Below are 21,028 nucleotides of genomic sequence, written 5' to 3' on the forward strand. Positions count from 1 at the left end.
AGTGACTGAAGGTGAAGGGTTACAGAATCTCGAACAGACAGGGTGCATCCCAATATGTGACCTTGCCTCCTCCACTTGCTTCTCGTCATGATGACATCACTGACAACAGCATTATATTTCAATATCTTGCAAAAGCTCAATTGTAAAGTCTTTTACTCATTTGCAACTGGGATGGTGAATGAAAAACAGTCCCTTAAAAGTTGTTGTGGCGAGGCTGACAGCTGGGAAACTTTATCGTTTTCTCCACGGAGGAGGGGCCAGGAGGCGGGACGAGGAGACAAGCACAAGTGGAGGAGGCAAGGACACATATTGGGATGCACAGACAGTCCCCAACATCTCTGCTACATACAGGAAGTATCAAAACACAAAGAAGGGAGATATCAGAAAGGTAATAATGGAATTTAATGTCCCAGCTATTTATTACAAATCACAATATCTTTGGAGGAAACAAGAGGGAAGTCAGACCTTCAAACTCCTCCCTCACTCTATTTGAGATGCCTCCGAGACAGTTCTGCCTCCTCTGCAGTTTCATGATGAGATTCTGAAGACTTTGATAGATTTCATGGTCCTTGTCATTATGCTCCTGGGAAAAAGTTGTTACAAGTCTGTTATTACCCCTTAAATAGTCCCTGTGCACAAGGTGAATGATGCATACACTCTTAAGGGGCACTATAACACCCCCCCCCCCCCCCAATATGGCTTCGTTTCAATCATCATTATTACAATATTTTAACTTTCTCAACTTGCCTTGGTCATGTCAAGGTCATTCGCCCAGGCATCCAGCAGGCTTTCTGTAAAAAGACAGTTATACAATTTATTGCAGATAATACAGTTTTTTTTCTGATCGCTAAAGCACATTTTTTGTAACTGGCTGCTTTTGTAGAACTCTTCACACAGATACGCAAACATATAGCCAAATTAACCGAACTAATAGCGCAAAAACCACTTTGCACACTCAGTTTGAAATTCACAGCACACACTTTGCAAAAGGTAATAAAACAATGCATTGTACAACACTCATTTTGCCTAACTGTGAACAAAATTCACGGCTTGAAACACAATTCCCAAATGAAGAACACACTTCTTGACTCCGAACCTTGATGGGTGTGTTAACAATTAGGTACACAGTAAATGCTGCACGCGGCAAACATGCACAGTGCGCACACACACACACACACACACACACACACACACACACACACACACACACACACACACACACACACACACACACACACACACAAACAACACACACACACACAAGGAATTATTCACTGACATAATCCTAGTGAGTGAGCAGAGAGCTGACTATGACGTCTGTCAGTATTTCAGTATGTAGGGCAGTGGTTCTCAACCTTTTTTCAACTATCGTAGAGCCCTGGTTGAGAAACACTGGTGTAGGGGTTTGCCAGTACTCACGAAACAAGAAGTGATCCTGCTCCTGTAGTCTTTCAGCCTCCAGAGAGTGTCTCTTTTTGTCCTGCTCTGCAAGGGAAACCTCCTCTTTCATCTGTGAAATACGCTGGGGGTACAAAATGAAAGGGCACATTTGGAGAAAAGAGAAATGGTCATGAATGCTGGACAGGAGATTCAGTATGCAGTAGTCACACCTTTATTATGCCAGTGAGTTGTATCAAATAAATTTAAAACCCAACGAATAAAGAGAATATCCACTACTCAGTTTTAACAGTGTTATTTCCCAAGTTTCCCAGCTTTATCGGAGTTACAGTTTGTAGTGGTAGTAGTAGTAGAAATGTTGTACTGTAAGATGGTTTGCCTGGCCATATTTTATATGCTGTTTAAGGTACCCTACACATATGGATATTAAAAAAAAAAAGCAGCGGTTTTTCGCTTCTCATTTATACAGAAGCAGAGTTTTAGTAATCTCCTTTCAAAAAAACATCAATTTTAGGTGGCTAAAACACACATGTCACAATAGCGTTTTTATTTTAATCCACATGCCATATTTATACATACAACAGTTCAGGCTAAAGACAGTCAGCATCTCACATACCAAATATAAGCGGGCATTCTCCCTGTTGACTTGCTCCAGCATAACTCCTCTGTCGTAGATGGCCCTCTCCGTCTCGCCGATCTTCTTGCCCTGCGACCTCAGCATATCCACATACTTCCTCCTCAAATCTATCAGTTCCACCTTAAGCTCTTCCTACACAGTGAAAAATGCAGTGTTAATTAAATCTAGAGACTTCTTAGATATTACTTTGGGACCAAACACACTGTAGCTGATGTTGAATCAACTCTTTAACTGTGTCAGTCAGGAATTAAGAAAATTGGCCTAGAACAACACATTTACGTTTTTGGAATGATATTAAAGCTAATGTCATTTTTTTAACAGCTTATTCCCAGAATGTATGCTGCCCCTTCACAAGTGCATTGACAATTTATCATTAATATTCACCACCACCAGGGTATTATCTCCGCACATTCAAAGTCTACATGGCACGCTATCAAATTTGTACTCCATGAAAGATTCGCCAAAACTCGTTTCATTAAGCTGTAGCACAAATTGATCCTCTCTACAAAGATTTTGCTCCTAAAGCTCATCAGCCGCACAGCTCAGTGAAATATCAAGCTTCCATCGACTGGCCTGCAGGTAAAGCTCACAGGCTATCACTCTCCTATTGTGTATATATTTATATAATAAATCATGTAATCACTGGGAAAGAAAGTTTCCTTCTTTGAAGGTAAAAGGGTAAATAACCCCAGGGTGATTTGGAGTTGAGGTGCACACCACTAGCATTGTTGGGTTTCTGTCCACACCAATGCTTTTTGAGGAGCCCACACAGCATACTGATGATGCGGTAGGCTAGCTATTTGGACACATGTCACATACGGTACATAGCGGCAGAGGACGTGTTTTGCTATTTGATACAGTAGGAAGGATATGATGCAACAGCAGCCAAACCTTTGGTCTGATCATCCAAGCAGTTGCATCTTGGGTATCCTGAATGGTCAGCTCCAGCTGCATCTTTTTATATTTCTGGTCTGAGGAGTGAGAAAGAGGGCAAACAAAAATAGGAATTTAACGTGTGAAAATATGTATATACAGTATACAATATTTCATGAAAATATGTGTATACAGTATATGTACAGTATTTCAACTTTGAGAACCCTTTAACTAGATAAGGGCTTTGACCAAATCAAAAGTTCCAGGCAAACAAAGGACAGTGAATGGAAACATGGCCATTGAAGTAGAAAAATGAAATCAATACAATTTCATCACCACCTACTCAACAGGTTGGAAGCGGATATGTCTTTAAAATTACAGACAGCTTTCCTCCAAACTTACTGGAGTAGTTATAGCCCATGGGGAGAAACAAAGACAAGTCAGAAGTACCCTTTTTCTTTCAAACGTTTAAAAAAATTTGTTTTAAAATAATGTTTTTCTCACTTTCAGCGCCTTAATTATGATATGACAGTGGAGAAATGACAAGGAAAGGAGAGAGAGAGAGAGAGAGAGAGAGAGAGAGAGAGAGAGAGAGAGAGAGAGAGAGAGAGAGAGAGGGAGAGGGAGAGGGAGAGAGAGAGAGAGAGAGAGAGAGAGAGAGAGAGAGAGAGAGAGGGTAGGGGGGACTGGGTAAGGCTGGATATGACCTAGGCTGGATATGGTATGCAGAGTACCACAGCACATACACTGAAGAACCACTGAAATGATTTTAGAAACATTATTTAACATTTGAAAAACTACTTAGTGTTTAGTTTAAAGTGCAAGTATCTGAATTTATGTGACGAGTACAGTACTGTGTGTGACTAGGACAAAATGAAAAGCTTCAAAACAAACAGACGATAATGGGCAGCACCCTCTTTGTTTACACTGTAATTGATACGGAGAAATTAAGCAGGCAGGGGATGACTGACATGGAAACAATGAGCTGTAGGAAAGTGAAAGGACAGTACATGAGGTCCAGTGTGAATTATACATGACATGCAATACACGACAGTATTACATTACATTACATTAAATTACATTTAGCAGACGGTTTTATGCAATATTGAGTATTTATGTTACAGTGACCAAAGAATAAAATTAGCACTATTTTTGAGTGAGACCAACTGTTATCTGAAACAAAGTTCCTTTTTATCTTTAACATTTTAAAGAGTTATGTAAACACTGGTATTTGTTCAATACTTCAAAAGAAAGGAGTTTACCGCACACTTTCTTGACTTCATGCTCGTTGCACACTTTCTTGACTTTATGCCTGTGTAACAAGCATAAAGTCAAGAAAGTGTGCTGTAAACTTCTTTCTTTTGAAGTATTGAACACTCCTGCGTTTACCAGCACCTAGAAGCTGTGCATGGATCTTTGAACTGTTGCACACAGCTGGTATGTGTTCCTGCGTGGCCGGTGCTAACCTGTGGTGTCCTTTGTGAGCGCCTGGTGTCGGCTCTGGTCGATGTCGAACTCTCCCTCCACGCCCGCCAGCACCACCTCCTCCGCCTTCAGCAGCTCCTCCAGCTCCAGCCTCTCCTGAGTCAGGAGCGCAGACTCCTCCTTCGGTGACATGGTAACATACAGTATATGCAGTGTTAATTCAACACTCATACATGTACACGAACAGTCGATGTAACATTTTCTAGGTTGTATTTGGTCCCAGAGGGCTCATAAGAGTTGAATTAACACTAAGCCTTTATTTAGACAGGAAAGTTGAGACTGTAACAGGAAGTGAGGGAGAGAGATGGAGGAGGATCGGGAAATGATCACGAGCCGGAATCGAACCTGGGCCCCCAGCGTAACAGTACAGAGCCGTGGCCATTTCGAGACACATCTGAGGCCTTCTTTCTTTTTCTTTCTTTCTTTCTTTCTTTCTGAGACGAGAGCCTAGCCTACTCTCGTCAAATAAAATACAATAGCTTGCTAAATTCTATGTAATGAAATATGACAGTGCTTGCAAGATACAGTGCTGCTCATATGTTTACACATCCTGGCAGAATGTATGCTTTGTTAGCAATTTCTCACTTATTTAGGCAGTTTATGTTACTATCACTATTTTAAAAGACTAAATACAGGTGTTTCACAATAAATGGCTTGATTAAAACAATAATCGCAAGTGATAGAACAGCATTTGTATCATGCATATTCTCTGAAAAATGGCTACAAAACGAAACATTGTACCGGGGTATGTATGTAAACTTATGAGCTGCACTGTATTTGTTTGATCTGGGCTACTGTTGAAAGTTTTTTTTTTTTTAAGATATTTTTTTGGTCTTTTTGACTTTATTTTATGATAGGACAGTGAAGGTGGTGACAGGAAGCGAGTGGGGAGAGAGAGACGGGGAAGGGCCGGCAAAGGACCCGGGCCGGGAATCGAACCCGGGTCAGCCGCATGGCAGACGAGTGCCCTACCGTTTGGCCACGACAGGGCTGCTACAGTTCAATGTTTCATGGTAAAGCTGAACATCCCAGTTACCTCAAACTCCTTTATGTCTGACATGGTGGAGAGCTCCAAGTCTTTCATGGCCTCTTCAGTGTCCGACACCATCTTCTTCAGGCGGTCGATAAGCGAGGTCATGTACTCGTGGGCTTGAAACGATTTCACCTGGTTGGCGGTAAAACGTTACGTAGAAAGAAAACCCTCCAAAGAAATCAAATCAAAAACACTCAACTTAAGGTGGATGTGCATTGTGCATGTTTAAATCTAGATGCGTTAAATAACTTTATCCCTGTTTGTATTGCACCACAGGTGATCAAAAGTACTGGAACAGATCATCTTAAAGGAAATAAAATGTAATATTTGCTAGCATAACACTTGTTTGCAAATGTTGTATTGAGATGTGATTCTATTGCAGGCTTTTACTATAGGGTTCCCACTCTAATTCAAATATAAAATTCCATGATTTTCCATGACCCAAAAAAACTGAATTTCCATGACCATTTTGGTAAAAAGAAATGATGTTAAAATGTTTTTTTAAAGAGTGAAAACTGAAGATTATCTTCACCCCTAGAGCCGACACCGAGCCACCGCCAGACTTCAGTGGGCTCATTGCATTCTAAAACGCTGCACATTACAGCGCAAAACTTAACTGTATCTGGCGAAGCGTTGTAGTATAACCAGTAAGAAACAATGTTATACACCAACATTTTTTTTTGCTTTTACTCAACTGTTCCATGATATTCCATGACTGTGCATGCAAAATGGTAATATTCCATGACTTTCCATGACTGGAAAAACATTTATGAAATTCCATGATATTCCAGAAATTCCATGACCCGTAGGAACCTTCAGGTTTTGTTTATTTCGATGGGGTTTCTCCATTCACTGTCTTCTTCCTACAGGAAGAATCTTACAGAAAGAATGGTACTATATCTGTTGTGGTAAGTGTGTCTGACCTCTTCTCGTAGTTGTTGGCTGCGCTCCTCTGTCTTCTGGGTGTCCTGCCGCACCTGTCTCATGCTCTCCTGGTGGGCCACCTTCAGGTCCTCCACATCCTGGGCCAGCTTCTCCTTCTCATCTTCACACGACGCCCTAGCAGCATATGAACATGCACGCACACACACGCCAACACACACACACACACAAACACACACACACAAACACATATACCCACGCAGCATACACACACACACACATACTCATGCATACACATACACATCCATACACACACATCCACACACACACACATACATGCATACACACACACACACACGAAAAAACACATACCCACGCAGCACACACACACACACACACACACACACACACACACACACACACACACGAAAACACATATTTCCACACAGCATACACACACACACACATACTCATGCATACATATCCACATACAAACACACACACATCCACACAGAGAGAGAGAGAGAGAGAGAGAGAGAGAGAGAGACAGAGACAGAGAGAGAGAGAGAGAGAGAGAGAGAGAGAGAGAGAGAGAGAGAGAGAGAGAGAGAGAGAGAGAGAAAAGAAACATGTTATTGATGTGTATTGAAATTGCTGGACGTGATGTGCTTTTGAAGAGGAATGATCTGAAGTGATCATAAACTGAACCTGGCCTTCTTTTCCCTCACAAGCTGCAGCTCCATCTCTTTAAGGTTCTTCACAAAGAGCTCACTGTTCACCCTGAAACGAAACAGTGAAATACAGTGAGATAAGCTTACACCTTTGAGGAGCACCATCACATACAGATTAGAATGAGTCCTCACTTGCCATGTTTACATGATGTTCTAGAATGTTCAGAATAATAATTCTGAATGACATACATAGAATGTATTTCGATTGGACGGAGGTTGCGTGCACTGGGTCAGAGCCATCTGCACTGGGTCTGCGTCAATGCCTCTTGCATCATTGTCGAATGACCAAAATTGTTTTTAAAGCAGAAATAACACAGTAGAGGAATGACTTTATTCAGAGTTAAAAGAGGAATAAACCACCTACTTTAGTCTGAGTGAAGTTCAATTATGAATATCTTCAATGCCAAATTGTGAAGTATTTACATTATGTTTTCAAAACAAAATTACATGTAAGTGAAGAGTGAAGAGTGAATTCGGAATTAAATGTCCCACGTGAACAAGATCACTATGATGTCACCATTACTTTGCAGGATTTTCCACACAGTGCTCTATGGGAATTACACCGCATTCCACATTATTATGCAAATGACATTTTTCGCTGTTTCCCCAAATAATCAATACAAATGACAGTCGTCATAATTTTCAAGTCATCAGCCATTAGAGTACAATTTAAAAGTTTTTGAATGAACCTTCCAATGATAACGGTATTTTTTAAAATAATAAAAAACTTTAAATGCTCTGTTCCACATTATTACGCAAAATAGTTTTGTAGTGTTGTAATCCAAATTTCTTTCTTTTTTTTCCCATTTACCTCAAAACAGTTGGAATTTGGTACCTTCTAAATTACATTTCAATGTTCAATACTTGGTGATAAGCTCTTTGTCTTAGTAACTGGAATGCTGCGATTAACATTGAAGTCAATGGTAGGGCATTGCATGGGAGTTATGGAAGCCCAGATATCCTTGATGCTTTGCTCTCAGCTGTTTTTGTTTGTTTGGTCTGGTGACCCACACTTCACTCTTCAATATACCCGTAGATTTCCATGCCACGTTTATGTGCTTTTGAGGTGATGACATTCTAACGCACCAGACATAAAACCCCATTGAAAATGAATGGGATGCTATGTCTGGTGAGTTAGAATGTCATCACCTCCAAAGCACCTACACGTGGCATGGAAATCTACGGGTATATTGAAGAGTGAAGTGTGGGTCACCAGACCAAACAAACAAAAACAGCTGAGAGCAAAGCATCAAGGATATCTAGGCTTCCATAACTCCCATGCAATGCCCTGCCATTGACTTCAATGTTAAACGCAGCATTCCAGTTACAGCTTATGACCAAGTTTTGAACATCGAAATGTAATTTAGAAGGTACCAAATGCCAACTGTTTTGATGTAAATGGGGAAAAAAGAAAGAAATTTGTATTACAACACTACAAAACTGTTTTGCGTAATAATTTGGAACAGAGCATTTTGGGCATTTTAAGTTTTTTGTTATTTAAAAAAATACCATTATCATTGGAAGGTTCATTCAAAAACTTTTGAATTGTACTCTAATAGCCGATTACTTGAAAATGATGACGACTCTCATTTCTATTGATTATTTAGGAAAACGGCAAAAAATGTCATTTGCGTAATAATGTGAAATGCGGTGTAAATTAAAATGATCAAGTACTTTATGGAATTTCTAATTTCAGTGCTATCCACCTCATAATCCATGGTTGCAAGAGCAGTGCCATTACCAATTTGCTATCAGTTGCTAGCGCTGGATCATTCAGAATGGCTATGAGCAGCCAAACTGAAACTAGCAGACTGGAAATTCCATGAGAGCACGAGAAACGTTGTAAAGTAAAGGGTGGTGTTAATGGGCAGGTTTTAATATGGTGGATGGTATATGCCGTTGACACTGGCAGCCACATATATGACGTTGACACTGGCAGCCACGGGGAAGGTGGTAGTAGACTTACTCGGTTGTGTCCTTCAGTTGTCTCATTGCCTCCTCCATCTCCTTAATCTCGATCTTATACTTGGCAATGGAAGCGATGCGCTCCTCCAGCTTCAGCTTGGACCACTGTAGACTAATTCACATCACACATCCACACATTCATGCGTACTTTACAAAATAACAGGTGCGCCTGTTGACAGTTATACTACATGATGAGGTAATAACTGGATTATAACTAGCCTGGTCTTGTCATAGCCTTGTGCCATTTTCATACAGAGGTATGCAGAGAGGGGCTAATGTATATTAGCCTGGTTCTCGTGCAGACCCTTGGGCATTTTCGCTCTACTTCATAACAACCATCTGCATGAGAACCAGGTTAGGCGTCTATGGCTCGGGTCATATCCCGATCCTACCCAATCTCTCTCTCTCCCACTGAGTTCCTGTCTCCATCTTCGACTAACCTGTGTAAAAGGCTAAAATGTCAAAAAGAATAATAATTTAAAAATGGGCCCTGTCGTGGCCAACCGGTAGGGCACTCGCCTGCCATGCGGCTAACCCGGGTTCAATCCATGTTAGAGATTCTCTGGTTCAATTCCCGGCCGGGTCCTTTGCCGACCCCTCCCCGTCTCTCCCAATTCACTTCCTGTCCACCTCTCACACTGTCCTATCAAAAATAAAGCCGAAAAAGACCAAAAAAGTCTTTAATAAATAAATAAAATAAAAGAGAATGTAATATTACCGCCTTGACATGGCATTGTGCTCGGCTGTGGTGTCGTCTTCCAATTTCCTCTGGATGTTAAAACGCTCAGTCAGTCTGTTTATTGATGCTATTTGAATGCCATGCAGGCCTTCACACAGCTCTGTCTCCTTTTCTGTCTGCACGCACACACACACACACATACACATACATATACACACAGACACAGACACAGACACACACACACACACACACAAAGGTTAGTGCTTCCCTATTTTCAGTTTAGCTTTAAAACACACACTTTGAGTTATTTCCTGACATCCAGAGGTCACAAGAGCTTTGAAGCGTGTCTACCCACACTAACCCTACACATCAAACTGTCTATCAGAAGAGTCCCACATCAATCAGAAAACAACATTTGTCTGGCATCCGTCAGTAGTCAGTCCTTCTCACAAGGGGTGTCAAACTCAAATTGATCGATCAAAATCTGGAACAAAGTTGTGGGCCGAACTCAATATTTATTTATTTTAAAAATGACTAAAATTGTGCATAGCAAAGTTGTGGAAGTTGAAATTATGGTAACTCAAAAATAGTGTTCATTTTACTTTTTGGTCGGTGTTACATTTCCACTGGCCACCTGCACAATTTTACTCCACTGTCAGAATAATTTGAATAGTTTCCACAGTGTTGCAAATGCTCCATCTGGATCAATATATGTTCTACTCTGAAATATTGACATCCTATTTTGTTACTGTGTAGGGTACGTAGTATGACTGGAATTCAGAGTCATACTTTTTCCAGTTTATTTTCTATTAAATAACTTCCCCATGACACATTAAGTCCACCGTTTCAATGCCTTGTTACAGACCTAAGGTCAGATCACAATTGGCTTTTCACAGTAGACTGCTTTTTACTAGCCACTGTGGGCTCTCGGTGACTGGCAGAGAGAGAGAGAGAGCGAGCTGGGGGCAGCACCGCAGGGTTCATTTCATTTTAATGCTCCCCCCTCTTTGTAAGCCCAATGGGCTGTGGGCGCCCTCCCATTGCCCGGCTGAACTATGGCACATCTGAGGATCAGCCTCAGTGGCCCAGCACTCAGCAAAGGTCAGATCGGCACTGATTCCCTTTGAAGTGGTGGTCTTTCAGGAGAAAAAAAGGAAAAAAGGAATGGGGGGAAAAAAAGACAAAGAAGAGAGAGAGAGAGAGAGAGAGAGAGAGAAAGAGAGAGAGAGAGACAGAGAGACAGAGAGAGACAGAGACAGAGAGAGACAGACAGACCAGCTCAGTCGAGTCGGCGGGTATAGAGAATAGAGAATTGATCGGCTTGAGCCTGACATCTAACAGGGTATAGCTTTACATTTCAACAGTGTTCACAGTATGTGTGTGTGTGTGTGTGTGTGTGTGTGCGTGCGTGCGTGCGTGCGTGCGTGCGTGCGTGTGTGTGTGTGTGTGTGTGTGTGTGTGTGTGCGTGTATTTTTTTTTTTACTCAAACAAATAAGGTCAAGAAGCCTTGGCATGACATGCAATATATTCTTACAACACATGGCCAGAAAATATCTGTGGTCTACTGTATCAGTCTCTTGTTATCTGCGTGTGGTCATGGCATCTTACCTCGGCAATGCTTTGCAGAAGGGCTTCCTGTTTCTTCCTGAAAGTCTCTTTGATCTTAGCGAGCTCCTTTTCATGGAGCACTCTGCCAACAAGAAACCAGATTGCTCAGGAAATGCTGACTTTTAACATGTACCATTGTGAGGAACTGTGGAAGTACAGTGCCGGTAGGGATACTATAATATACTACAGCTCAGTGCAGGGCCATAACCAGACATGTTCAAATACAGAGGTCAAATAATTCGAGCTGTACTGCATACTGTACATTTAGAAGAACACTTCAGCCAAACTCTTCAGTTTGTTTTCATTAATCACGGCCTTGAGGATAAATGGGGGTGGCGTATACAGACTGAATTTATCATTGTTGATCATATATCGATTTTCATCATAGATACATTTTACATTCCTGAAAAAAAGACCTGACCTCTGTGCCCTCAATGGTAGTTACGGCCATCGCTCAGCGGTGGGAGTATGTTCATATGGCATACATAATCAGAAGTGTTTGTTTGCAAAGTCATTTGTGGTCTCAAATTAGCATACCGGTATTCATATATTTGACCCCAGGGGCGGAAGAATTGGATTGAGGGAGTAAAAATCCTGCCAGATGTTCCTTCTGTCTTTGCTGCTAACACTAGCTAATCTACCTGTCTGAAGGGGTGTGCTGATTAGGATCAGCTGATTCATTGAATTAGCTGGAGCAAATATGTGGCTATGTCTTCACTTTCTTAACCCAGGATGTCAGGGATCAGAGAGGCAGGGATCAGAACAACATGTTTTTGTCTTCTGATGTCCCTTATATACTAAGTCATGTCAACTAGGCAGTGATACCTTGTTCGGTCAAGATCTTTCTTTTTTTCAAGGTTCTCCTCCAATTTGGCTTTTAAGATCTTCCTCGTTGACACAAGTCTGGTTTTGGACATTTCAATTTGATTTATTGCCTGTAAGAAAACACAGCATAATATGTTAAGAAACTGATCAACATTTAGATACTAATGGACAAACAACCCTTTGAGGACTACCACCACCATAATCATGTTTGTAATTTTTGAAGTTGTCATAGTGATGACACAAGGTCTTTATAAGATTTTTGAATGCAGAGTTATGTGGGAGTTGCAAAATGTTCGGGTGAAATTCTAGAGGAACTGGGGTAAAATCCTTACCCCTCAAAGGAACTGAATCTAAATGAAAGGTTGGCACTTGGGGGGTTGCAACTAAAAGAGATATAAGTAGCAAAAGGAAAAAATAGCGAGCGCTCTATAGTCTTTTCTCCAGGTTGAAGGGGTGCATCTGGTTATTCCTTTTAGGGCTTGACAGACTTATGAACTGTATCCAAAGCACTCTCCTTTGAGTCAAGGTAGGCCTAGTTGAAGTATTAAAAACCCTTTATTTTACATCGGGGTAAACATGTTAAAAACGCCGACCGGTTTCAGCCGTCTGGCCTTCATCAGGGCGTGGTTAGAAGCTCAGGTACCTGGGTAACACAGGTAAGTAAACTTTCAGAGGTCACATGGGTATAAACCCGTTCATATTATAAAACTCACAAAGAATTAATATATAGAGGCATTGAAAGAATTCACACACCACAACAAAAATGACAATCTCCTTAAAGTAGAAGCCATAGAGCATATCCGGGAACCTACAAGGGGAGGAGACAGACTGAAAAGTTTACTGCAAAGAGAGACATTCTGGATTCACAGCATGGATGCGATGACCCACCCAGGCCTAAATGAAGAAATCGACTTCAGACCTTTCTTATGATGTGTATGATATTTTGAATATGACCTGTTTTGATGCCTATCCCCCATTATGTTGTCTATGTTGTCTTTATCCACCATTCTATTTCATACTATTCAGTTTTTACTATCCAGCATCCCTATATTCAGCATTTTTTTTTTCAGCATTTTCTTACCATTCTTTCAATGCCTCTATATATTAATTCTTTGTGAGTTTTATAATATGAACGTGTTTATACCCATGTGACCTCTGAAAGTTTACTTACCTGTGTTACCCAGGTACCTGAGCTTCTAACCACGCCCTGATGAAGGCCAGACGGCTGAAACCGGTCGGCGTTTTTAACATGTTTACCCCGATGTAAAATAAAGGGTTTTTAATACTTCAACTACCTTGACTCAAAGGAGAGTGCTTTGGATACAGTTCATAAGTCTAAAAGAGATATACTTTTTAGGAACTCTTCGAAACAAAGCTGTACTTTAGGCATTTCTCTCCACATCCCGAATTGGCGACAAAAAGTAGCTTAACCCTGATGTTGTTTGACCTTTGGTGCCTGGAGCGACATATACGCTGCATTCAGGCTCTTGAGATTTTAGCTTTTTAAATACAAATGTGAGTATGTTACAGCTGAATGAACACATTCTAATGCAGGATGTGGTTGTTAGGGTTGGAAGGGCAACTTATTTCATGTTTTATGAGCATCAGAGGCTTAGATATTTAGGTTTTTATAGACTGAGGCCAACTTTCCCAACAAAGGCTTAGGCATTCAGCAGGCGTTTTTTTGCAGGTCCCTTAGGCATCAATGGTTTTAACTCACGCTCCTGAGGTCTGCCTCCCTGTCTTCCCTTTGGTGCAGCTCAGTGGTGAGAGCGTCATGTTGTCTTCGAGTCTGAAAATTGGCCTGTTTCTGCTGCTGGATGCTCTGCTGTTGCTCCTCAATCTAAAGGACATATTCAGTCGAAAAGGTAACGTTTCAACACGGCAGAAGGGAAAGGAGAGGCAATGACAAACAGTATGTTTTATTTCAGTCAATTGTAATGTGTAATGTTGGTTCTTAGTTACAGTGACAATAAAATGTGTCAGATCGTATTAAAAGCAGGCCCAAGTACGCCTAGAGGCATTTCTACTTATACAGTGCCCTCCATAATTATTGGCACCCCTGGTTGAGATGTGTTAAAAGCCTTAAAATAAATTCAGTGTTTATTGCAGAAGAATACTGTCACACTGAAAATTGTAGGAAAATGTAGCCTTCAACTCAAATGAATTGTAAGAAAATAAAAAAAATCCCTGACTAAAAAATAATTATTTTTCATTAAATCACCTGTTCCACAATTATTGGCACCCTTAACAATTCCCAGGAAATAAATATAATTGAAGCATTTCTGTCATTTCTACAGTAGTTTACAAAGTTTACCAGAGTATGTAGGAACATTTAATTAGTAATTCATCACTTCCTGTTTCCCTGGGGTATAAATATGACGTGACACCGAGGCCATTTCTCTTATCCACTCTTAAACATGGGAAAGACAAAGGAACACAGCATACAAGTGAGGCAGATGTGCGTCGACCTTCACAGGTCAGGCAGAGGCTACAAGAAGATTGCCACTCAACTGCAGCTGCCCATATCCACTGTGAGAGGAATAATTAAGAAGTTCAAAACAACTGGAACAGTGGTAAACAAGCCTGGACGAGGACCCAAGTTTATTTTGCCACCACGCACAGTGAGGACGATGGTAAGAGAAATCAAAAGATCTCCAAAGCTCACTGTTACAGAATTACACCAAATGGTAGCATCCTGGGGTCACAAAGTCTCCAAATCAACCATCAGGCGCTGTCTACACGCCAACAAGCTGTTTGGGAGGCATGCACGGAGAAAACCTTTCCTCACTCACAATCATAAACGCAAGCGTCTGGAGTTCGCCAAGCGGTATTGGGGCTTCAACTGGGACCGTGTGCTTTGGTCAGATGAGACCAAGATTGAGCTTTTTGGCAACAAACACTCTAAGTGGGTCTGGCGTACCACGAAAGATGCGCATGCTGAAAAGCACCTCATACCCACTGTGAAGTATGGGGGTGGGTCAGTGATGCTGTGGGGCTGTTTCGCTTCCAAAGGCCCTGGGAACCTTGTTAGGGTGCATGGCATCATGAATGCTTTGAAATACCAGGACATTTTAAATCAAAATCTGTTGCCCTCTGCCCGAAAGCTGAAGCTGGGTCGTCACTGGGTCTTTCAGCAAGACAATGACCCTAAACATATGGCCAAATCTACACAGAAATGGTTCACCAGACACCAAATCAAGCTCCTCCCATGGGCATCTCAGTCCCCTGACCTCAACCCCATTGAGAACCTGTGGGGTGAGCTGAAGAGGAGAGTACAGAGGAGAGGACCCAGGTCTCTGGATGATTTAGAGAGATTCTGCAAAGAGGAATGGCTGAAGATCCCTCTTTCTGTCTTTTCCCATCTTGTGAAACATTATAGGAGAAGATTAGGTGCTGTTTTGTTGGCAAAAGGGGGTTGTACAAAATATTAACACCAGGGGTGCTAATAATTGTGACACACATTATTTGATGTCAAATAATTATTTCTTTATGTGGGATTTTTTCCCCACTGAATAAATGCACTTGTATTGAAGGTTGGATTTTTCTCTTTTTTTTCCATTAAGGTCCCATATTATTTAGAAAAAAAATAAAATAATTGGAAGCTAAAAAACACATCTCAACCAGGGGTGCCAATAATTATGGAGGGCACTGTACATAGATTCTTAAAGTGCTCTTTTCGAATGAAGCCACACCTGTGGCAATCTGGTGAAATTTGAAGATGTTGTCGCCATTTGAAAGAGTGGAATTGTTAACCTTTTTATGCAGAGCCACTTTAATAACCTTATTGTCACCAAAATGGTAATGATAATGTCTTAATTTGTTACTTAAGACTCTGTAATGTCATAGCAATGTTGTTATGATGTAGCTTCCTGCTTGTTCAGCAAATAGTGAATGGGATCGCCGAGGATCAAATCTGCATGAAAGGACTACGACCCAAATGAGAGGAAAAAAAAACTTTGGAGATTTACAGGAAATCTTCCTGAGCGACTTGAGCCTGCTTCACCTATGGAGCAACCACAAATGCTCTGTTCACATTATTCCATATGGGTACCTGTGCTTCCACCGCATCTTTGGCCTCGTTAAACTTGTTCCTCTCCTCAGTCATGTCAGTGCTAAGGTCTGCTCTGGCAAGCTCCACATCAGCCATTTTGGCCTTCACGTCCTCAATCTCATTGAGTTTCGCATTGAGCCGAATCTGATGGCCGGCCTTCTCCGAGAGCTGGTAGTTTAGCAGGCTGATGACGTTCTCATGGTTTCTTTTCTTTTGCTCTCTCTCTGTACTTTAACAGAACGGGTTAAACAGACTTCAGAGGTACAGTATTTCCTGGGGATGTCAAATTGAACTGTCTCCCACAACTCAGGGTCTCATAACATGAGATGTTACATAACTAATTACTAATTTACGTAAAGGGTAACTTCAGCCAATTTCAACATGCAGTTGTAATGCTCACACTACCCTGGACTTGTCAGTACCTGAGAATTCTTTCCTTCTTCAGCCTTTTTCCGAGATCCTGGTCATTGTAATGGGGGCAGAGTTTGTTTACATTTCATTTACTACACTAACACTTGATTTATTCTCAAAAACATCCAAAAGGTTGTGCAACATCAGCAGACAACTAGCAAACAGCGATACCATTTGGGAAAATATTGGGAGTAGGCCTATGTTAAGAATTTTTAAAATGTAAACAAAATCTGCCCCCATTACACTCGCCTCCAAAAGAGTTGTCGCCTATCCATCTGTTTGGAATAACAGCTAATAACCTGACTTTCAATTAATCACTTGGCTTCAGAAGTCACTCATCAGAAGTCACTCACCCGATCTGCGTATTTGAAGTGTTTTGAAGTGACTTATCTGCTCATTTTCACATTATGTTCGATAGGCAACAAAACTTTTGTCTTGTGAAAGTGCCCTGTCTGTGGTCATTAAAGGGTCAATCTTTCTTTGGTGCATGACATTTATTTTTGTACATTCATTTTCATTGGAGAGGGTTGTAGCTTTCATATGAGTGACTTCTGAAGCCAAGTGATTAATTGAAAGTCAGGTTATTAGCTGTTATTCCAAACAGATGGGTAGGCGACAACTCTTTTGGAGGCGAGGGCTGAGACAAAAAAGCAGCATCATCGGGTCCTGACAAGTCAAGGCCAAGGGTAGCGTGCAATACAACAGCAGAAATTGGCAGAGGTGCTCCTTTACCGTACAAAATGTAAAGGGTTTTATGCTTTGATTGCATGTATGTGGATATTTATCCGTTTACATAAACCTGACTCCCATTGGGACCGGTGCATTTTAGCTTCCTTAAATTGATATTGTTTAAAACAGAGTTTAAAGAGGAGATTTCTAAAACGATGTTAACATGTGAGCTAGAGGCCAAAACCGATGTGTTTACAAAAAAATATCCATATACATGTAAACAGGGTCTTACACTTAAACGTCTTCCATGGGTTTTGTTACAGGACACACTTGAAAAAAAAAAAAACTTTATACACAGTTATGAGGATCACATAGTCAAATCAGCTTGCCAGAAGTTCTACCTCTTTAGTGGGCATTGCACAAGATTGCCCCTACTGTGTCACAAAATAGGCCTACCATTGCATTATTTGATTCTTAATTATCTTCCTTTTCTTTTTTTTTTTTAAATATGAAGGATGTGAGCTGCCTTGATATCTTAGTGTTATTAGTATCTTACTGAAGATGTTTGTTTTCCTCTTCAAGAACTGCTTGCTTCGCTTCCAGTGACCCAATCTCTTTTTGAAGGTATGTCAGGTCAGCCTGCAGTTGGTTCAATTCTTTTGCACTGACGTCTCTTACTGCTTCGACACCAGCTACAAAAGGCCATTAATATTTATTAAACACATTTGCTCAATTCTCCATCATTGCAGTGCAGTGGTGTCATTGCGTGCCACACAAATGGCTACTCGCCTCCTATCTCATTGGCTATTTCATCGCGAGTGCGAAGAAGCTGATGGCGGACTTTGCTATTTTCAATAGTTTCAATTTCCAGCTGTTCGTGGACCGCCTTTCTAGATGCTTCCTAAGAGAGGAGAGAGAGAAAGGAGAAAGGTAACACTTTACTTGACGCTGGTGTCATATGCATGTCATTACAGTGCCATAATAGTGTCAGGGCACAGTGTCATAAACATTATGTCCATGTCATACACATTTTATCACTGTTGGCTTTAAAGGGACACTGTGCAGGAAACGGTCAAAAAAGGTACTGCAACTATGCTGCTCATTGAAACTGGGTTGCCTAATGCCAAATTTGATCTTTCCATGAAAGTTTGCTAAGTAATAAACTAATATTTTCTAGTATGGCCCAAGTACAGTCCTTTTTGCAGCTAGGGTGGTAGTAAGTATTCATGAGAAAGGTAACATTAGTGAATGGGTAGCATGAATTCTGGAAATAAACAACAAAAAATCTCACACAGTGTCCCTGTAAGTGACATCCGGTTATGGCAAAGACAACCTTCACTCATCTATGACCGTGTCATGACACTATTATGACACTGTAATGAAATGCATATGACCCGGCATCAAGTAAAGTGTTACCAGGAGAAAAGATGAGCACATTAACCCAGTACTTACTGTAGGTCACTGCACTGGCTCTCAAATGAGTCAAAGATAGATTTTAAAATGTAATGTGTTTTAAGGTTGGAATGGTACGGCATCAAAATATATGTCTCGCACGCTTCAGCACCTTCAATTTAACTCTGGAACAATTCTCCCTGGGTAAATAATAATAATAATAATAATAATAATAATAATAATAATAATAGCCTTTAAATCTCTGGCCACCTTCAGAATTTTACACTGACTTTTGAATCACCTGTCAGAGTATTGACTCTCCACAGTGTATAGGCCTATCGGCATATTAAGTTTACTCTGATATCCACTCCAGACCATTTTTTGACAAGACATGTTTCCCCACAGCCTACATGTAGCATGCAAAACATTACAGATGTCTGATTCACCAGCTCTTTAATAGCAGACGATATCTCTCTCAGATGGTGACAGGCTTCTTGGCCGATGGAGGCGTCTTCGTCTTTCAGCTTTTTTTCTTTTGATCAGCGAGGCCACGTGTAAGATGAAACATGAAACAGTTCAGTGACACATGACAAGCAGCCATAGGCCTACTATATTTGTACCAGCAAGTTTCAAGATCATCAAGCCAACGAAACAAAGTCAATCATAAGTTTCTTACCTAACTCGCCCAAGTGCTCCAAGGCGAGAAGCACAGCTGGAAAATCTGGCACTAAACAAGAAGCCATATTACAGTCAGAATGTTCAAGAGCATTAGCTGCAGCCGAGAGAGACAAAGTGTCACTGCTGGCACAACATCTCAAACTTTATCGGCCTCTCTGAAGTACAGGCGGTGGTAACCAAAGATTCTAGAGTGCAGCTGGCAACAAAGGCGCAATCTGAGTGTTGTGAGTCGGCATAGCAACAGCACATGAAGCGCGAATGGAGAAAACCCCGCGTTCAGATATGGCCTGATAAATAATGAGATTTTAAAAACCTCATCGTCAAAAAGTTAACTTTCGGGAGGAAAGCCCATCTCACACTTGAGGCGAGTGTAACTTCACATTGCGATGGTGTCCTGTCGCTGAATTTTCAGGTAAAAAAAAAGAAAAGAAATGTAGACACCAGATGGCAGCAAACCATTAAGAATGGTTTAAACTTCACAGACGTTTTGTGCGCTCTCAGTCCATACGAGGGACTAGACTGTGCGTGGGGAAAACGCTGGGATGCAACATTGTTTCAACTCCTCTGATATAGCCTGAGTGCAGTAATGTTGACTCTCGGTAGAAAGAGTGGAAGCTCTGCTGATCTGCCCTTTTTATGGTAAATAATGCTTATGGTGCCATACACAGGCTGACGACAGAGGGCGATGTTGATCCATCAATGACTGCAAATACATACAATTATACATAGGTAGAATATGGGTTTAAATGTTTTGCAATCTCTGTAATACGATTCCAAAAGGTTAACACTTAAATCAACCTCATGTCCCCTTAAGTAGGCTATAGCACCACTTTTATGTAGCAAAGATTATCTTAAGTCTATAGAGTCAGAAACCCCCCCCCCACCTCTCTCTCTCTCTCTCTTTCACTCACACACACACACACACACACACACACACACACACACACACACACACACACACACACACACACACACACACCCCGTCGGTGGGCCTGGGCACAAACACACACACACACACACACACACACACACACACACACACACACACACACACACACACACACACACACACACACACACACACACACACACACACACACGGCACACGTGTAAGGTCTGCATACAGTTGCACACTAGCAAGGAAGCCAGAGTGCTCAGGGTATTGGCACTGGCAGGACACAGAGGAGAGATAGCTTGCCAGTGTCATCTTATGAGGGCAGTCATGGGTGAGCGGTTAGGGCGTCAGACTTGCATCCCAGAGGTTGCCGGTTCGACTCCCGAGCCGCCAGGTTGGTGGGGGGAGTAATCAACCAGTGCTCTCCCCCATCCTCCTCCATGACTGAGGTACCCTGAGCATGGTACCGTCCCACCGCACTGCTCCCCATGGGGCGCCACTGAGGGCTGCCCCCTTGCACGGGTGAGGCATAAATGCAATTTCGTTGTGTGCAGTGTTCACTTGTGTGCTGTGGAGTGCTGTGTCACAATGACAATGGGAGTTGGAGTTTAATTGGCCTGACACCCTCCACTGAGATTCATGGAAGCAGTTCGAAGAGCATTTCTCTCCCTTTCCCTGTTGGCCCGTTGGAAAGGCCTGTTAGGCTCCATGTTCTGTGCTAACCCAGCTTGCGCACCACATGGGCAGTCATGGGTAAGCAGTTAGGGCGTCAGACTTGTAGCCCAAAGGTTGCTGGTTCGATCCAGACCCGC

At 41.6% G+C, this 21,028-nt stretch overlaps 1 protein-coding gene across 1 annotated transcript; it reads right to left on the bottom strand.

The window, feature by feature from the left end:
- Nucleotides 1-383: 383 nt before the first annotated feature.
- Nucleotides 384-19,471, bottom strand: ccdc175 (coiled-coil domain containing 175). Its single transcript, XM_063183603.1, has 19 exons — nucleotides 19,320-19,471; nucleotides 19,090-19,175; nucleotides 18,041-18,152; nucleotides 17,808-17,943; nucleotides 16,172-16,400; nucleotides 13,838-13,960; nucleotides 12,118-12,227; nucleotides 11,293-11,374; nucleotides 9,723-9,859; nucleotides 9,006-9,116; nucleotides 7,017-7,088; nucleotides 6,350-6,485; nucleotides 5,430-5,558; nucleotides 4,375-4,513; nucleotides 2,927-3,006; nucleotides 2,015-2,167; nucleotides 1,420-1,522; nucleotides 748-791; nucleotides 384-583 (listed from the first exon to the last, which is right to left on the bottom strand). Exons 1-19 carry the CDS (start codon nucleotides 19,384-19,386, stop codon nucleotides 428-430), a joined length of 2,205 nt encoding a protein of 734 aa, XP_063039673.1. The 5' UTR covers nucleotides 19,387-19,471; the 3' UTR covers nucleotides 384-427.
- Between the last annotated feature and the right edge of the window lie 1,557 nt (nucleotides 19,472-21,028).

Source organism: Engraulis encrasicolus, chromosome 19, assembly GCF_034702125.1.
Source record: "Engraulis encrasicolus isolate BLACKSEA-1 chromosome 19, IST_EnEncr_1.0, whole genome shotgun sequence".
Lineage (NCBI taxonomy): Eukaryota > Metazoa > Chordata > Actinopteri > Clupeiformes > Engraulidae > Engraulis > Engraulis encrasicolus.